This window comes from Sinohyriopsis cumingii, chromosome 8, assembly GCF_028554795.1.
Source record: "Sinohyriopsis cumingii isolate HCF-2022 chromosome 8, ASM2855479v2, whole genome shotgun sequence".
NCBI classification, from domain to species: Eukaryota; Metazoa; Mollusca; class Bivalvia; order Unionida; family Unionidae; genus Sinohyriopsis; species Sinohyriopsis cumingii.
In genome coordinates, this window is record NC_142968.1 from 79,037,427 (window position 1) to 79,057,585 (window position 20,159).

At 33.4% G+C, this 20,159-nt stretch overlaps 1 protein-coding gene across 1 annotated transcript in view; it reads right to left on the reverse strand.

Annotated features, from left to right (window-relative positions):
* Positions 1-588: 588 nt before the first annotated feature.
* LOC149793943 (meiosis-specific nuclear structural protein 1-like) overlaps positions 589-20,159 on the reverse strand; it is a 28,387-nt gene continuing 8,816 nt past the window's right edge. Inside the window, exons 3-10 of the mRNA XM_089967872.1 lie at positions 15,389-15,516; positions 13,142-13,244; positions 12,337-12,566; positions 11,525-11,741; positions 10,225-10,332; positions 6,715-6,837; positions 5,052-5,312; positions 589-1,669 (exon numbers count right to left, since the gene is read on the reverse strand). Coding sequence (XP_089823998.1) covers positions 1,559-1,669; positions 5,052-5,312; positions 6,715-6,837; positions 10,225-10,332; positions 11,525-11,741; positions 12,337-12,566; positions 13,142-13,244; positions 15,389-15,516 — 1,281 coding nt within the window. The 3' untranslated portion in view covers positions 589-1,558. The remainder of the gene's footprint in view (positions 1,670-5,051; positions 5,313-6,714; positions 6,838-10,224; positions 10,333-11,524; positions 11,742-12,336; positions 12,567-13,141; positions 13,245-15,388; positions 15,517-20,159) is intronic.

The window sequence follows — 20,159 nt, forward strand, 5'->3', positions numbered from 1 at the left end:
GACAGTTCCATTGTATGAGCTTTATCTTTATTATCAGTTTAAAGTAGAGATTATGTCAACTTGGTTAGACAATGATATGCAAAGATTTTGTTTTCTAATGAACTTGTCCAAGACTTTTATGATATAAAGTATTTCAAGTTTGACTGAAATTGGATCTTAAATATGGACTCCATTGGTAACAATTTTGGATGAATGCAAAATGCTCATTGAATACAGGGCCATACCAACTCACTTGGCCTTATGCCCAATGAGCTAATGAGGTGGATGGTATGGGTCAATATAATACTGCATATAAGCCAACTTATTTAGGTCAATACTTTCTGAAGGTTGGTAAATGCTAATAACAGGCAACTGTGGCGAATTCCTTTAATTCTTTCAGAAAATGGTAATTATATCTCAAATGTTTCTAAATTATAATAAATAATAATTATTATCTACTTGGTTTAGTAAATAACTGTCAAAAGTTTACCAGGAATGTGATTTAAAAACCTAATAAACGACCATATATTCCTGCAATACTTTTGTAGTCAACTTGTGGTCACATTTAGACCAGCTTGCTTTACAAGAAAAAACAACAATATAAGGTCATTGACAGAGCTACTGTTAAATTTATTTTCTTGTACAGATATATACATAAATTTATGGCTAAAGGTGAATTGATAAAATAAAAAGATAAACATGTGTAAAACTTACAGGAATATATCACATGAAAAAGACAGACTGTGGACTTTTAATGACAAGAACTACATATAAACCTTCAAAACATTCACTTCAAGCAGTCTGTTGCAGACTTTTCTCGTTAGATTAAAACAAGTGATTTCCCTCCCCCATAATTATTCTCTTCTTGCATTTTTTTTCTCAAAAATTTATTATGATTTTTCCCTACTTAATAACACTGCCCTCAACTAGAGAGCTTTTGCAGTGAGGGAAAATATATACAAATATAATTTGTATAATGAATTTTACCACTAATATAAATTTTAGGAAATGGACATTTAGAATTTAAAGTTCATGTAATCTTTATGAATTTTTATAACTGCTGTAAAAAGCAGAGATCCTTACTTAGTGCAAAACAAATGACCCTTTGATTTACTTGATATCAGCAATTCCTTCTTGCTGATCATTCTGAGTCAATTCTGCAAGTAAAATTAAGGTTATAGATAAACAGCGTACTCGCTCTTCTTTTACTCTGATTATGACTCTTTCTCAGAAGGAGATCTTAAACTGCAGCAGAGACCTGATGTACATTTATGCTGCTGGAAAGAAAATTCTATCAAGGAAATCAGCTTCAACATTTCAAAATTGTCCTGAGGAAGCCCATAAGTGGGATTCTGTGTTTTTACTATGGAATTGAATTGGAATGATTTCTATGAAGGAAATTAGCTTCAAAAGTTCTGAAGACTTTAAAATTATATTATATACCCTACCAGGGAAATTTTCTTCAAAATATCAGAGGACTTCAGAATTGCATTAAACTGCCCTGAATGGGACTCTGTGTTTCTTCTTGAAAATAAATTTGGAATGACAATCCTGTGTTCAAAGAAGCTAAAACAAATATTCATCGCCTGACCCAGGCTTCATCATCAAAGGGATCTATTTGTTGCTTCTGGTAGGCCTGTTTGAATTCTGGGCCCAACATATCTAGATCCCTCGAATCTCGGATGACACCCTATAAAAGAAATAAAAAGTGAACATTAGGTATAAATTCCCAATATATATCTTTACATGATCTCCTGCTATACATAAAGGCTAGTACATTTAGAGCTATTCAATACCTGTAATCTCAACAAATATGAACAGCTGTAAAATGCACAGATCTTTACCCAAGAATAAAAAAGTGGAATCCTGGGAAGGTAGTTTATAAAAGTATAAATGGCAGGTACTGAATAACATCGAAATTAATGCAAAAGGTGCATTCCCTAGGAACCATAGATGTTTTGATGTAACACTGTTTGAATAGAAATACATGTACTATCATTACAATAATGCATTTATGAGATAAATTTCAATCTAATCCAAGACAATTCAGAGACTTTTAGTTCTATTATGATGAGTCAGAAACTTTTAGTAGCATTACAACTGTCTTGCTTAAAGGAAGAGAGTAATTTTGTCAAGATGTTTAGATTTTTTCACAAATTATTTAAGCGGGATTTGACAAGATGTTTTCTGGTTTTGTCTGTTTAGGGAGAAAGGATATCATTTAAAATACTTTTGGCTTATCATTATTCAATAGGATGGCATCATAGCATGCTGCTTGTCTGTAATAAACTTTACTATAATACTAGAATATATTAGACTATAATAGTATTCAGTAAGTGAATATACATTTAGACTGTGATTAGTCTGTAGCTTCAATAATGTAACTTATTTCATGCTAGAATTTGAATTACTAGATTTTTCATGAGAAATAATATTGATAATTCACTAGAATGAATTATCAAAAATATTTTCTCACTGCGATAGACAGACACCAATTACATTATGACCGCAAAATTTAATCTGCCATTTTGACATTTCCTTGGTCTAGTGATGAGTAAGACCCCTGTCATGCAGAAGAACTAGATTAAAATCACACAATGTGCTAACATTTTGTCCTTCAATTTTTTTTGTTTCTATGCTTTCTTACCATGAATTAGAAAGGACAATATTTTGCTACTAATATTTTCTGTGCGAATATACACAATAAAAAGTAGAACATAAACCAGTCAGTAATCAGCTGGCATTAACATGATACTGAAAGAAAATGGCTACTCAGTCTGTTATACATATTGCTAGCCAATGCATTTGGGCCAAAAATGAAAATAAAATTTGCTTGTTCTGAGATCATAATAGATATATTTCATCTTATGGGTGAAAACCTCAAGTCTCTCCCTTTGTCTCGTGGTAAGCATGGTTGCCTGTCACATGGGAGTACCAGGTTCAAAATCCAACATATACAAAAAAAAGCTCATTGTCTGATCTGAAGCTGTTACTCCTGCATGACAGGTGATGATGTTTACCTATCGATGAAGTGATGATGACACTTGTTATCATAATGTTATCAATATCTATTTACTAATTTGAAAAAAATAATTTTGGTAATTCGTTTCAGTGTATTATATAAATAATTTTCTCTTCTGAAATCTAAATTCAAGGATTAGCATAAAATAAAAAGCAGATATATTGTCACACCTTCTAATTTTTCTTAGAACATCATTCCATACAAATTATAATTATTTCCTCATGGAGTAAACTCTTCGTTAAAATTCAACAAATTTTATGTACCAAAGGATATGCCAATGATTATTTATACATCTTTAGAACAAAATGAATAAAAGTATATGAAGAATTACAGAGATTACAGTCATATTTTCACTAAATAGCTTTGTGTTGCTTTTTTTAGGGTACTACATACCACAATGCAGAAAAGCAATATACTTGAGTGGGATTTATCATTTGGTGGAGATACTGTTGTTGTTGTTGTTGTAGGATTTAATGCCATTTTCCAGCACACAATTGGCTATACATGGTGGCCAGTATTAATGGTGGAGGAAGAACCCTGGAAATCCTCGGAAAGAACCACCGACCCTCGAGAGGCTACTGGCAAGCTTTCTCACATACCCACATTGGCCGAATTCGAGACTCAAACCCACACAGAGGTGAGATGGCAGTGATCCGTAACGGAGAGCACTTTAGACTACTTGGCCACTCAGGGCCCCCGAGATACTGTCTTCCTCATCTTGAGATGTTTCAATATTTTCATTACTGTTTGGTTTGGAAACAAGTTTTTCTCTCAATATTAAGCAGGTATTAAAGATTTAAATACTGTCATAATGTTTTGTTTTTATCCAAAAATTAGTTTCATTCCTGAGAAAAATACTGAGGATTTCCTTAAATTTGAGGAATTTTTCATTTTTTTTTTCAAGAAAAGGATTCCATTTTGTATTATACCTCTTACAAAAGTCTCAGTATTGTCAGAAATACTGAAAGCAAGATAAGGCTAAATCTCATTTCGAAGAAAATATTTAATAAATGTATTAATACCAAGTCCCTGGCTTAAGACCTCACTAACTGAGCTTAGACTTGATTTAAACACCATCACTGCTTTATGTGTCAACCCTATCAGCACCTCGGCAGATCAATCAAATATTTGAGTGCTTTTGTCATGGTGATATTGATTGGATTTCAGGAGTTGTCTCCCTTAGTATGTAATGCCAACTAACCAAAAGTGTGAAATAGCTGTGCATTGTTACGTTGTACATCAGCCAGAAATAGTAGAGGCAACTGGCTTTAAAAGGATACTTTTCAATTTTTAACAACGAAGGTATGGCTACATACTGGAGAGAAGCCATAACATGCATATTTTAGGGCAAGTATGTATATGTACAAACACAGACTAGTAGTGGAAAATTGCTTCTTTATCAGTCCATTCCAGCTGTGTGCTCCTCATCTATAAACCATGTGGGAACAGTGTTCAAATTTGAACAAGCCGATTTTGATTGGATGCAGTGGTTTCCACTGCATCCAATGAGATTCACAGATCTGAAGCACTGAATTTTCTGATCGATCTGCCAAGGTGTAGATAGGGTTAACATGTTAGAACCATGGATTGTGAAGAAGCTTAAACCCGCTTAAACCCTGGTACAAAATCAAAGAAGATAACTGGACTAAATTAATGAGTACATTATGTTTGACTGGTGTACTGTTTATAGTTCAAACCTAAGTCTAAGGACATGTAAAACTGCTGGTTAAATCCTGAGTTACATAAACTAAGTACAAAATCTGAACCCAGCTTTGAGATTTTTAAACAAAGGATTGTTTTCTAAATTCAGAAAAACGACATAAAAAGAGTTAATTCATTGTGTTAATTCAGCCTTTAAGCCAAGTTAGGTTGCTGAATGTCAGAAGTTTTAAATTTTGAGTTCAAACTTTCTTCTCAAGACATTTTAAAGTCAGGCCTTAGCTGTGAAATGCTCCTTCTGACTTGTCATCACTGCACAATATGCAAGACACTCTGTAACCGATACTATCATCTCAATAAATGCCTGTTCAATGGAGGCCAGACTTCATACCTTTGGCAAATAACCCAGTAATTTGATAGCATGTTCTTGTAGCAGTTTCTGTCTCTCCTCTTCAATGATTTGTCTGCGGAAGTCCTCCAATTTCGCCTCCTCACGGCGTTCATCGAGCTCACGCTCTCTGTCAGCAACAAACTGTGCTCGCCTGTCTTCAATCAGCCTTTCTACAGCTCGTTTGTGTTCTATCTGCTTCATGCGACGCTTCTGGGCATTCATCTGTTCTATTCTGTCATCTTCTGCAAACTTGGCCAACATCTGCAGAAAAAGGAAGATTATGGCATATAATTGTGTGTATATTGAAACTCCATAATGATCTGCTGTCCAATTCCAGGCCAATATGTTCTATTTCTAACAAGAATCTTCTGAGCTAGCGTAGATTTTCTGCCCGAGTTAACAGAACAGCATAGATTTTCTGCCTGAGTTAACAGAACAGCAGAGCCCAATTCATACTGTAATTTATCATAAACAGAAGAAAAAAATATCAGAAATAGAGACAGAGAGACATAAATATTGCTTTGCATAAATATAAATTGCTATTCCTGATTAATCACAAATTTTAACAATTAATTCCTTTTCTTGTGAGGTAATTCTTGGGGAAAATCACCCAAAAGGACCTTTCTTCAAATTATAAATATAATTAGCTGAGTGGAAAAAGTGATGCATTGTGTATGAAAGGCACATTTAGAGTGACTGCCCAAATCAGAGAGTGGATGGAGTACTCTAAATGTATTACTGTGGATGTCTACATCCCTGTTTGAATATCCATTTTTTTCTTTTGTTTGGTACAATAATGCAAGCATATTCATCTATAAAACTGAATGCCGTTTCAAGGATATTTCATATGAAGCATCAACCTATGTTAATGTACTGTAAATTAAAACAAACATAGCTGTTGAAAATAATGCAAACTTTGGAATGTTAATAAAATCATTTGTATGACATTATCTTTATTCGTAATAAAGCATCTGATGCATTTATTTACATTAATTTCCACCTTGCAGTTATTTCTGAATTTACAGTATTTATGCATGATTAAAGGAAGTACAGTTCATATCCTTATTGTTACAAAAGTGGGTCATCCCTTCTCTCTCATACAACCTTTAATGCAGCCATCACACGGTATGAAAAATACATGAGATTATAACCAATAGGGACCCTAGGTTTTAACCTGTTATGATGCTAATTGGACACTGAACTCAAATGATTCAGTCTCATACTGCAGTCAAATTAGATTTAATGACTTTTTTCCACATCATGTCACTGACACACATTTGAAAGAATATACAGTTCACATTTCCTTTTCTGAAAAGCTGTCCATCACCAAAAAATGCATGTGCTGGGTGTGAAAAAGAATCTTTCCAAGTAAACTGGATAGTACAATTCCATGCAACCACTGAATTAGACTTATACCTGGGATTTTGCAAACTTTTTCTTGCGCACAACTCTTCCTAACTCCTTTCCCATCTCTTTCAATATACGGAGATAAATTGTGAATTAAATTTTGTGTAGGTCAAAACTTTCATAAATTTTTTAATTAGAACAATTCTATTGATACTTTCAACTGTGAATTGGAATATGTTTTTCTCCTATTGTCTTTACAGACTTTCATTGTTTGTTGAGACTCAAACAAAAGAAAATCAATAAAAATTAGCATTACCTGTTGCCTGAACTGATCTTCCTCCTCACGTTCAGCATCCTGTCGCAGTTGCTTGAAATGCATCTGCTGGGCATGGGTCTGCTGAAGCTCTATACGCTGTCTTAGCTTCCTCTCTAGCAGCTCCTGGTTTTGAAGAAAAAAAAAGTCATCATGATTTCATCATTACAGTTACATTAGTAATTGTTATTACTTCACTGGCATTACAATGTTAAACTGTTATGGTCGAACTCCTATAAAAAAACCATAGAGATAAATAGAAGAATTTTGAAGGTTATTACAAAATCTCTTCAAGTTACACACCAAAAGCATATAGATCTTCTTAATGTTGTTGCTTGGAACAATCTTGGTGTCCTAAAGGCATCTGGATGGATATTCCAGTTTTTTTTCTGCATTAGCTTTATATCGCAGCCAAATGCAGCAATCAAATGAACTGTTTGAAAATACCAGAGCCACTCTGACAAGAATACCAGTGAAAATAAACAGCTATTGTCTGAGTGTCTTTAAGTGGGCTACAAATATTGCTAAAAGTCAAGTCAGAGGCAACAACTTGTTGTTTTGGTAAATCTTGGGGCAGGAAAAAATTATAATTATATTTCATGCCTAAAGTCTTGTATGCAAATAAATATATAACATTTATTTTGTCCCAAATCTTACAGACACAAAAATACAGAGACAAAACCAGTAAGACTGACAAACTTCACATATAAGCAACATGTTCTTGTTCAATTACTTTTATGTTATTTATTTTGCACGTGCAAAGCTTCAAATTTTTCCAACATGAAAAAAAAAAAATCCTTTATAATTCATGGGCAGCTTAGAGTTTACCAACAGACCTGTGCTTTAGTGCACAGTATTTAAACAGTACACACTGTGCTTAGCATCACTTAGCACCTTATTTATTGCCCAGATCACATGTTAGCTTTATGTAGAATGCTGTTTTATTGGCATTGTTTTGCTCCAGAAGTATTTTCCAGCATTATAAGCGATACTACATAATGCAATATAATCAAATGTTTGCAAATATATCAGGCACATAACCAGCATATATTCATATAACAATCACATACTTATTAAAGAACGACCATAACGTCAAACAGATAATCATCAATGCATTTTTGTTTTTTGTTTTGGCTTAACACAAAATTTTAATTTTTCACATATTATTAATTCCAGTTTTGATTTTGGCAGGATGATTAATTTGGTGACTCGTTTTCATTATAATTGGTGGATTTATCTTTTCTTTCTGAAAGAGATCCAGGTTAGTTAATTGTTTAAATGCTGAAACTGGCATGGACAAGGAGGGAATTTTGTCCACATGCAATGTAGGTATGCGTTTGTTCTACAACATTAATCTTTTATCACCTTTTGCGACACAGTATTAGCAACATTACTGTTGCTGAGTAAACATGTATACATTTAATGTCATTTACATCAATGCAAACTACAACCGCATTGTTACTGTTAGGGTTTTCAATATAATTGCCAACTACAACTGCATTGTTACTGTTAGGGTTTTCAATATAATTGCAAACTACAACTGCATTGTTATTGTTAGGGTTTTCAATATAATTGCAAACTACAACTGCATTGTTATTGCAATGGTTTTCAATATAATTGCAAACTACAACTGCATTGTTATTGTTAGGGTTTTCAATATAATTGCAAACTACAACTGCATTGTTATTGTTAGGGTTTTCAATATAATTGCAAACTACAACCGCATTGTTATTGTTAGGGTTTTCAATATAATTGCAAACTACAACCGCATTGTTATTGTTAGGGTTTTCAATATAATTGCAAACTACAACTGCATTGTTATTGTTAGGGTTTTCAATATAATTGCAAACTACAACTGCATTGTTACTGTTAGGGTTTTCAATATAATTGCAAACTACAACTGCATTGTTATTGTTAGGGTTTTCAATATAATTGCAAACTACAACTGCATTGTTATCGTTAGGGTTTTCAATATAATTGCAAACTACAACTGCATTGTTACTGCAATGGTTTTCAATATAATTGCAAACTACAACTGCATTGTTATTGTTAGGGTTTTCAATATAATTGCAAACTACAACCGCATTGTTATTGTTAGGGTTTTCAATATAATTGCAAACTACAACTGCATTGTTATTGTTAGGGTTTTCAATATAATTGCAAACTACAACTGCATTGTTACTGTTAGGGTTTTCAATATAATTGCAAACTACAACTGCATTGTTATTGTTAGGGTTTTCAATATAATTGCAAACTACAACTGCATTGTTATTGTTAGGGTTTTCAATATAATTGCAAACTACAACTGCATTGTTATTGTTAGGGTTTTCAATATAATTGCAAACTACAACTGCATTGTTACTGTTAGGGTTTTCAATATAATTGCAAACTACAACTGCATTGTTATTGTTAGGGTTTTCAATATAATTGCAAACTACAACTGCATTGTTATCGTTAGGGTTTTCAATATAATTGCAAACTACAACCGCATTGTTACTGCAATGGTTTTCAATATAATTGCAAACTACAACTGCATTGTTATTTTTAGGGTTTTCAATATAAATGCAAACTACAACTGCATTGTTATTGTTAGGGTTTTCAATATAATTGCAAACTACAACCGCATTGTTACTGTTAGGGTTTTCAATATAATTGCAAACTACAACTGCATTGTTATTGTTAGGGTTTTCAATATAATTGCAAACTACAACTGCATTGTTATTGTTAGGGTTTTCAATATAATTGCAAACTACAACTGCATTGTTACTGCAATGGTTTTCAATCCATTATTTCTGAGATGTCTTGAATATATTTAAGAGACATTATTTAAGTTTGGTGCAGTGGTGCCTACAATTTGAAATAAGACTATTACAGTGTGAGTTAAAAGGGTTTACAGAGCAACATGAAACATCAAATACTAATGTAAATGTTGGTTTTCTGATAGTCTGATTAATTTAGGTAGATAATGCATTTAATTTTTCAGCACATCCTATTATTCTTAAGTAGAATTCCATCTAGGCAAATATCATACTTAAATGTATTTGTCTCTTTCCAAAGAATTCCAATGAAAATATTTTTTTCTCATCTCTATTTAAGTATGACATGCTCTAAGTCAGTAAACGATGAATTAGTATGCATAACTTACATGAATGCACTCAATTTAACCACCACACTTGTGACATCATTAATGTCTGTAGTGTTTCCATGGCTCTAATTCTGTAGGTATAAGTAGTAGCAAGAATACACTGATTAAAGTTTAGAATAAACAACTATTTGTAAACTTCTTTTAAAGATGCAAACGCTCTTTAAGAATTCACATATTCTACTGATGGTCAACCAGTTTTTCCTTGTACTAAATTAAAAATAAGAGATAAGTAATCATTTATACTGGCTGATATAGGAAATCTGAAAAAAGGGGCAAGAACTCTGCATAACCTCATTTTACCAATAAATTCTAACTGATGGATTTTCTTATTCCACAACAGTGCATCTGACAATTTATTTATTCCTTACCTTCTCCTTCTGTCTCTCTTTCTCTTCCTGTTCCTCCAAGTACAGCTCCATGCGGATACGCTCCATCTCTTCCCGATCAGCTTCTTCTTGTGAGATTTTATCTGCCAACTGTAAGAAGGCAAACAAATTGCTTGATTCCAAACTATGCATAATCAAGGATGTGTAATACTTCAATACTGTAACATCAGATTGCTCAGAAGAAATAAATCAACAAAAAATGTTTATTATAGTACATACAAAATTTACAATGTTTGGCAGTAAAGTTAGACAACTTAAAATATCTGAATTTTTCTCCTAGATTTGTTATGAGAATATGTATCGAGCTATAAATTGTAAAATGGACATGGTTTTATTGTTCTCTTTGTGTATAAACACTATTGTCATATTTAATTTGAAACTTCCAATCAATACCAAAGTTTAAATACTTTAGAGTGCAGATGCATTCTGAAAACATCATTAAGGATATTTAGTTCAGGAATCGTTATTATACCAAGAGAAATTTAATAAAACTTCTCAATAATCCACTGATGGATTAACTCATACACAGTTGAGTGCCTATAATCCAACATTTTGGTCCTGCATATTGGTCATCTGGATAATCAATATTTTTAAAATGATGATATAAGTTGTATGCAGGCCATGGCAGATGTCTGTACATGCATACAATCTGGAAAAACTGGCTCCAGATTTTCAGCATTCTCCTGTATACCAATTGTACTGGGCTATGTGGGTAACCCAATGAATTAGACTCTGTCTCCAAATCAGTTAATTTTTAATCAAGACTGTGTGTGCATGTATTTGTATGTCAGTTAAATGAAGTCATATCTCACATCAGCAGAATAATGGCTATGTGGCACTAATTAAAAGATATCATGTAAAATATAAAGATAAAGAATTGCAAAAAATCGTATGGAATATAAATCCTTCCAAATAAATGAAAACTTAAAAAACAAGACAAAAGATGATACAGATGTAAAAGTTATACATAAAAATATCAACTGTAACAAAGTACAAAACTGTAGTATGAAAATATGCTTCAGAGCCAGTATTCCAAAGAATTTCTCAGGTGCCGCATCATCATAAAGCTTATGCACTGAATTCACATAAAAGCTTCAGTCTCAGAATGTGGAAGCCAATATACTAAATGAGAATTTGCGCCACTGTCAGTAATAAATGGCTAGATATGCACTCAGATCAAGGTCAACCCTTCATAGGTATGTACGAGTTGAGCATGTGTCTACATAAAATTGAAATTTTATTGTATGCTAAATTTGGAAACCTTTGTCCTGTAAATACTCACCGCTGATTGGACAGCTGCCATTGTGTCTTGTTTGGCTTTCTTTTCCTGCATCCTCTGTGCTTCTCTCTCCTGCTGAAGCCGAGCAAATACCATGATCTGCTTATTTTCCTCCTCCATTCGCTGTCGTTCCAGCTCCTTCCACTGCTCACGTGCATGTTTGAACTCCTCGATATACTGCTGGGTTGCTTTCTGTTTAGCCAGTGCAAGCTCTCGCTCCCTGTGTGAAGAAAACACACGAGCAATTTATTCAAAGGATATATAATCCTACGTCACCTTGAGAATTTCAATGAAAGAATTTCATATTTTTCCACACTATGATTCAAAACCATCAATAACAGAAAAGAAACATGTGTGCACCTCATTGTTACCATAACATAAACCTGAATAGTGATTACTTCAAAAATAGTCTGTTTCTATGTCAGTAAAGTCATGTCTCTTTTTTTGTTGATATCTGTCAAGTAAAAATACCATCCCAGAATTTAAAAAACTGCAAATAAATAAGGATTCATAGCTCAAACCTTCCACCAAAGAAATAGGAAGATCTGATCATAGACTATGGAAATTTCAGATCAAAAGGTCTTCTTCATCAAGGTGCTTAACCTTCTTTTTTTCCAAGCTGTCCACTGGCAGGCCAACCTTTGACCAAATGGCTTCCTATCCATAAACCTTCATACACTCTCAGACACTTCTTGCTATGAAACCAGATTCAAACAATTAACTCATGAGAAACAAGTAGCATGGAAAGAGTCCAAGCCTTTTTAACAGCATATAGAAAGGGTTTTGGAGCCAAGTGTGGTACCAGCCTACCATACCTCTGGTCTTCCTCATAGATCTTCCTGACAATCTCGTCAATCATAAGCTTCTCACGAAGGAACTCCTCATAGGCCTGTTGCTTCTTCTGTTCCTGCTCCTCCAGTTGTCGTTCCAGTTCCTGTTGGTAACGGACCTGCCCCTTGTAACGCTCAATCTCACGCTCACGCTCTGCCTCCTCTGCCCGCTGGTGCTCTTCCATCATCTGACGTGCTATCTCTGAATCACGTTTCTGGAAAAGAAATCACAGCTTTTATTAGATGATGAAATAATACAATTCTGGCACAAAGATTACTTGGAATGCTATATATTGCTACTCTGTCACTGTACAATAACAAAATTAATGATATTTACTTAAGCAAGAAGGAAGGCCACTGTGACCATTTTGGTGATGTGAATATAAGTTATTATCATGAATGCACTTATCCAGTTTTAAAGCTCTCATGTCTATTTTGTGAGATCAAAGCTCTCATGTCTATTTGTGAGATCAAAGCTCTCATGTCTATTTTGTGAGATCAAAGCTCTCATTTCTTTCTTAGGTGATCAAATACAAATTGGTGAAGAAAAAAGACCCTCACAAACAGGCATAAAAATAATTTGTTTAACCTCTTCAAATAAAAATGCAAAGCGAACAAAGGCATTAACTATGATTTGTAGAAACCATACACTGGGATTATTGTGAAGAAACAATTGCATGTAAATAAGACAACCTTTTAAATCTTATGGATGCTGACAGGTAGCTTGAAATAAATATAATGGAGTATGTTCTTATTTGTTTAAAAAAATGAGACTAAGTCAAGAATTTACCATCAAATCAAACTTAATGGCTTCCTTTTCTGCCATTTGTGCTGACCGCTCTTTGTTCATATATGCTGACTTCAGTTTGGCTTCAAGTTCTCGAAGTTCGAGACTGAAATAACACAAATTAACACAATCTTATTCACAAGTATTACTTCCAACTTTAGAATTTTGCACCTCTGTGTGTGTGTGTGTGTGTGTGTGTGTGTGTTTGCACAAAATGTAAGAGTCAATGCTGATAATACAACTCATTACCCAATATAGCAGTCCCTCACTATAAAGCCCCTCAATGTAACAGTCCTTGATAATACTTCTTATGGTCATGGATTCCATTAATTGAAATGTATTTTTCTATATACTGCATCTCAGTATAAAGTAACCCCACCTATATCACTAAGTCCTTTTATGGCTACCCTGAAAAGCAATATAGTGAGGGTTTACTGTATAATCTACCCAGTATAAAGCAACCTCATCTTGATCATGTAACACTTTCAAGGCTACCATGAAAAGCAATATAGTGAGGGTTCACTATAGAATGTACCCAGTGTGAGACCTCGTGTAACTCTTTCATGGCTATTCTGAAGAGCAATATAGTGAGGGTTCACTACAGAATGTACCCAGTACAAGACCTCTTCTATATCATGTAGCAGCAATACAGTGAGGGTTTACTATATAATGTATCCAGCATAAAGCAACCTCATCTATATCATATAACACTATAATGGCTTCTCTGAACAGCAATATAGTGACGGTTTACAGTATAATATACCAAGCATAAAGCATCCTCACCTATATCAAAAACTTTTGAGCTACCCCAAACTGCCACATGGTGAGGATTACTTTGCAATGTACCCAGTATAAGGAGCCCTCATATCATGTAACACTTCCACAGCTACCATGAACAGCAATATAGTGAGGTAGCAATGGAGACTGTTTGTCAGATCTGCAGGAAATACATATGCATCATCGTTTAAAATCTAATGAAAGACAAGTAATAACAATATACTTGTATGAATGCAGGTCATAAAAAACATTCTAAATATCAACATCATTGACAGATGGTTCAGGTTTCACAAACAATGTTAACACATTAACCCCTGGAGTATTTTGTCATTTTCGCCTGAAAATCAAGCAGGAAACACATTTTGAAAGCTATTTCTGAATAGATCACCAAACACCAAATCCCTGATGATCTTTCAATAACATACTGCCTAGTTGTGTTAGAAACATTGTTTTTCATTGGCTATTTGACTCACGCATGAGCAGAAGGGTAAAAGTTGGAGTTCTTTTTTTTTTTTTTTTTTTTGCTAAACTGAACCATTATTTTTGTATGAAGACCACTCTTTATTCCAAATGCCCATCTTATTCTACTTTTTGCAAAAGCTCATCTGTCTGTTTTTGCAGTTCATACCAATTTGCCTTAGATCTGAGACCGAAAAGTTTAAAATCCAGACACAAAATCAGATTCCGACCACAGGCATATTTTGGATAGAAAAAAGTCAGGTCCAAAAAATAAGTTTTTTTAAATCTGTATTTTGTAGTGCAACTAGATATTCCAGATTATTTAGTATCATTGTAGAGCTACATCTGTCTACCTTTCTATAATACCACCCACCTTATTGTATCATGCATGACCATGACGCTACAGAGCTCAGCAGTAGGCTACTACCTCATGCCCCGTTAAGTCATTGCTAGTGGATAATGTGTTAAAAAGTTAGATTCTATTTTTTAAAAAGTTACAAATGAATCATTATGCAATGTTTCCTCTTATCATCACCACCCTGATTAACAAAGTTCGAATTGTTTGCCACCATGAAAATGGTAAAATCTTTCAAATTTTCACATTCTATGGTTTAAATTTATTGCTAGTATTAATTTTGAATCTCAAAAGCTATGAAATTTGTTTCCATTTTAATTGGGAAAATTAATGAACTGGATGCAATGGGTATAATGCAAGTCTTGTTGGGAAATTAAAGATTGCCTACCATTTGCACACATTTCAGAACATCCACTAGCAGTTTTAAATTTGGGTTTAATTGACCCCAGTTGACTGCAATATTTTGAGTAAGTGTAAGTTTTGTGATTATATACATAATGTTAACGAAAAATGTGAATTTGAGCATAATTTCATGAAAAATGTGAATCTGTGAATGATATCATGAAATATATAAATTTGTGAATGAATTCAAGAAAAATGTTCACTGCAGGCAAGGAAGCTATACCATAATTTTTACACCCCTGATTTTCCTTTAATACCTGTTTTCTCTAATCTGCTGTCTCATTTTGTCATCTCTCTGAGATTCCAACTTCCTTCGTTCCAGTTCTCTGGCAAGTCTCTCTTCCTGTTCTAACTGTTGTTCCTTAATCAGTCTATCTCTTTGAGCCTGAGGAAAAAAGCAACCAAATTATGAAACAATCTGACAGTAAATCAATTAATCAGTCCCTGGAAATAGTCAATAAAGATGGGTGAGTCTGTGCTAATATTTTTCCTCCAATGAACTGTAACTAATCTAAAATTAATGCATGCAATAGTATATCACACAAACAAAAGAGAATAATGTGATACTACTCTCATATGTGATAATGTTTACAGACTCTGACTATTATATTTTACAAAATGCTATGGACCCTGTGACCAGAACGATAATTTTTTTAAAACTATAAATGTATAACCTTGAGAATTTTCAACTTCTATCAGTTAAAAAAGTTACAATAAAACCACTGTAATGAAATTCTCAATTCAAACATCTTCAGATGATATCCATGTTTACCAAGTTTCATGGCAATCCATTTAAAACTGTGGGACTAGTAAATGAAAAAGTCTATTTTTGAACACCCATTCAGCATCTAGAAGTTAACACAAAGTGATGTCTTTCATAATCTGGCCCCCCCCCCCCATTCCATGCTAATTATCTTAACCCAGAATTATGTTTGGCATACATTCCAAATGTGTGCCACATGTATAATGAATTACTTTACTCATCATTTAATAACCACTTTCACGCAAAGTTTCTACTTCAAATTGTATCTTGACTCCTTTAAATTGGTTGATTTAAAAGCAATACTACATGTACTAGTTTCTTGCCCAGTGAAATATGTTACATTAAACTCTCATTGGTGGTTATTGCTTGTTCTGGCCCAGGTTAAACAATAACCACCAATAAGAGATCAATGTAGCTTATTCTCCACATGACAAACATTAGCAGAGCAAGTCTTTGCAGGAAAGTCATTAGATATGTCAAGTACTCTTGCAGAGATGCTGTCAGGGTGTGCCATTACGCGAAACATGCAAAATTTGGACGAATTTGCATGCTTTGTGAACAGTGTAATGTGAGTACTCCAGCAATTCTTTGAAAGCTCCACATACGAAAATGTGCTCAGTGAAGTATACTCTCAGTTCTTGAAGCATAACTTGAATGGTTGTGAAATTAAATTTTACTAGCACAACATGCCAAGGAATAAGCATTATGATGTAGTTTGAAACCACTCATGAAGAAAGTTTTACAAATGCATCTTTAAAATATGGGCATAAACCCAAAATGTCTGCTTCACGACATGGTTCATTACGATTTCATTCTGCAAATAAGTACATCCAATTACTGGAGCTGGGAATGTGTTAACGGAGATACTATGGAGTGATTTTGAGCCCGAAATGATGTTAAATATGAGTAAGATGTACTTGCTGGATGTGGTATTTCCAAATTAAATGTACAAAGGGCAGAATACTGAGACTAATTAAAATACAGACAATTTAAAAATATTATGCAATTTTCATTTTTTTTTAATTAATCAATTTTGCCCTGCAGATCATATGCTACAAAACCATATACATGTATCCAAATTTGGGTTAAGATAAACTGATAAAATAAGGGTAAAAAGATGAAAATAAGAAGTAAAGATATTTATTTTAATACCTCTGTCTGCACAAGCATTGATGGACTAAAATACCCTTATACAGCATTATGGAACAGATAAGACATTTAACACAGGAGTCAATAAGCTACTGATTTAACAAAGGAAGTGTATGTTAGTGAAAAATCGTGAAATAAAATGTGTTGCATCTCTCTCCAGTTCTGACTTGCCCATGGTCATGTGTGTTGCAAATTAAAGCTTGCCATGGCCAAATCTGAGCTTATACTGGGAGCTGAGCAAGTGTATTTGTTCATCTTTCATGTGCTTGCTGCATTCAACGCACAATTCCGGACACAACATGCTAAGGGATCTGGCCATAGATAGTTAGTGATCACTTGTCGGGAGGGAGAGTTTAAGATGGACTCATTTATCCTATACAAATTGCTGCCAATAAAAATGGGGGTACTGGATACAGGCATGTTTTTAACAGACTTTTAGAAAAATCATTTTTATTTGTGGTATTGTATAAAGGTGACTGGCAGATATACTAGATAAATGAGACAAAAGTAGGCATACCCTTTCACTTAAAATTATAACTACTTTCACTTAAAATTATAACTACTTAGTTGGGTAGGCATACCCTTTCACTTCAAATTATAACTACATAGTTGAGTAGGCATAACCTTTCACTTCAAATTATAACTACATAGTTGAGTAGGCATAACCTTTCACTTCAAATTATAACTACATAGTTGAGTAGGCATAACCTTTCACTTAAAATTATAACTACATAGTTGAGTAGGCATACCCTTTTACTTAAAATTATAACTACATAGTTGAGTAGGCATAACCTTTCACTTCAAATTATAACTACATAGTTGAGTAGGCATAACCTTTCACTTCAAATTATAACTACCTAGTTGAGTAGGCATACCCTTTCACTTCAAATTAAAACTACATAGTTGAGTAGGCATACCCTTTCACTTAAAATTATAACTACATAGTTGAGTAAGCATACCCTTTCACTTCAAATTATAACTACATAGTTGAGTAGGCATAACCTTTCACTTCAAATTATAACTACATAGTTGAGTAGGCATAACCTTTCACTTAAAATTATAACTACATAGTTGAGTAGGCATAACCTTTCACTTCAAATTATAACTACCTAGTTGAGTAGGCATACCCTTTCACTTAAAATTATAACTACATAGTTGAGTAAGCATACCCTTTCACTTCAAATTATAACTACATAGTTGAGTAGGCATAACCTTTCACTTCAAATTATAACTACATAGTTGAGTAGGCATAACCTTTCACTTAAAATTATAACTACATAGTTGAGTAGGCATAACCTTTCACTTAAAATTATAACTACATAGTTGAGTAGGCATAACCTTTTACTTAAAATTATAACTACATAGTTGAGTAGGCATAACCTTTCACTTCAAATTAAAACTACATAGTTGAGTAGGCATAACCTTTCACTTCAAATTATAACTACATAGTTGAGTAGGCATAACCTTTCACTTAAAATTATAACTACATAGTTGAGTAGGCATAACCTTTCACTTCAAATTATAACTACATAGTTGAGTAGGCATAACCTCCTAGTTAAAACTTTAACTATATAGTAGAGTCGGTATACACTTCCAGTTAAAATTATAACTACATAGTTGAGCCGGCATACTCCAGTTTCCAGTTTAAATGAAAACTACAAAAACCAACTGGAATACAAGAAAGCTGTTATTTCAGGCAAGAAAATGAATTTTAAATTCCAGTACAAATCAACTTATATGTATGGCACAATTGGTAATTTTCTGCATGGCATTCTAGGTAAAACTGAAACAAAATTATAATTTTACAAGCTTACCCAGTTTGTTTGAAAATATGTACAAATTATGATCTAATACCAGTCATGCCCTTAATACCCTTAATATTTTGAAAATAATTACCCAGAATGACTTATACAGATGATGCCACATTGTAATAAAATTTCTGCTGATTCAGTTGTCATATGTTAAAAGTCATGTACCTTCCTCAAATTTAGATTCATTAATTTACTCAAAATCATTGAACTCTCATATTGTCAAGGATAATGTAGTTATCAATTTAATTTCTTGACGTGGTTCATAAGAAAATGATATACCTACTCTACTGTGAAGAAATCGACTTTACACCATAATCAACAGATTGACATACAGTGGAACCCCACTATAATGTGACAATTGGGGTCAACAGAATTGGATCACATTAATAGCAGGGTTGCATTAATGTGGGGTTCCAACAGTATTTTCTTTTTTTCAGAGAACAACTTATTGGCACAAATACGTGTATTTATTTTTAATGTATATCATGAATAGGGTATCAACACCATATACAATCATGCCATCATGGCATGCAGTTCATCCACAATGCATGTAATTCCATTTAAAAATTGCACACAGATTTATATATTCAATAATTTGGTCTCAGATCATTGTCGAATTCAACATCTAATATACAGTATGAACAGAGTATTAACACTGTTTACTTGCCTGATATCGTACAGTCGGGCTTGCAGTTAATCCATTATACATGTAATTCCATTGCAAAAAGTCCATACATATTTAAACTATTCAATAATTTTGTCACAGATCATTATGTGTCTGAATTCAATGGGAAAAATTAACAGCAAAATTAGGTTAAAAAAGACGAAGCACATTTATGGTTCACTACGTTCAAGGGTGTATGAACAGTGTCTGTACAAATTTCATACTGCTAAAATTTTCTTATATGCATTTCCAAGTACATTTATCCATTGTAAATTTCCAATAATTAATACTTGTATGCCTATGCAGTTGAATGACTACAGCAAGAATAATTAACCATACACAGTTGCTTTCAGCTTGCATATAACTTTTACATAGATTTTGTGAATATTGAAAGAGACAGGTGAAAACTACTATACTAATCATTGCGCAAAGTGCAGAGAATGACTTGGCATTTGTGAACTTGCTTTTCCATAACGGGAAAATATTTTTATAAGAAATAGGAAATTAAAGAGTTCATAAACAAATGCCATACACATGTAAAACCCGAGAACTAAGTGCAGTAGGCCTGCAATGGTCATGAGTCACTTGTATAAATTTTTAAGCTGAACGCATGCACAATTTAATAAAGCAGACATTTTTTA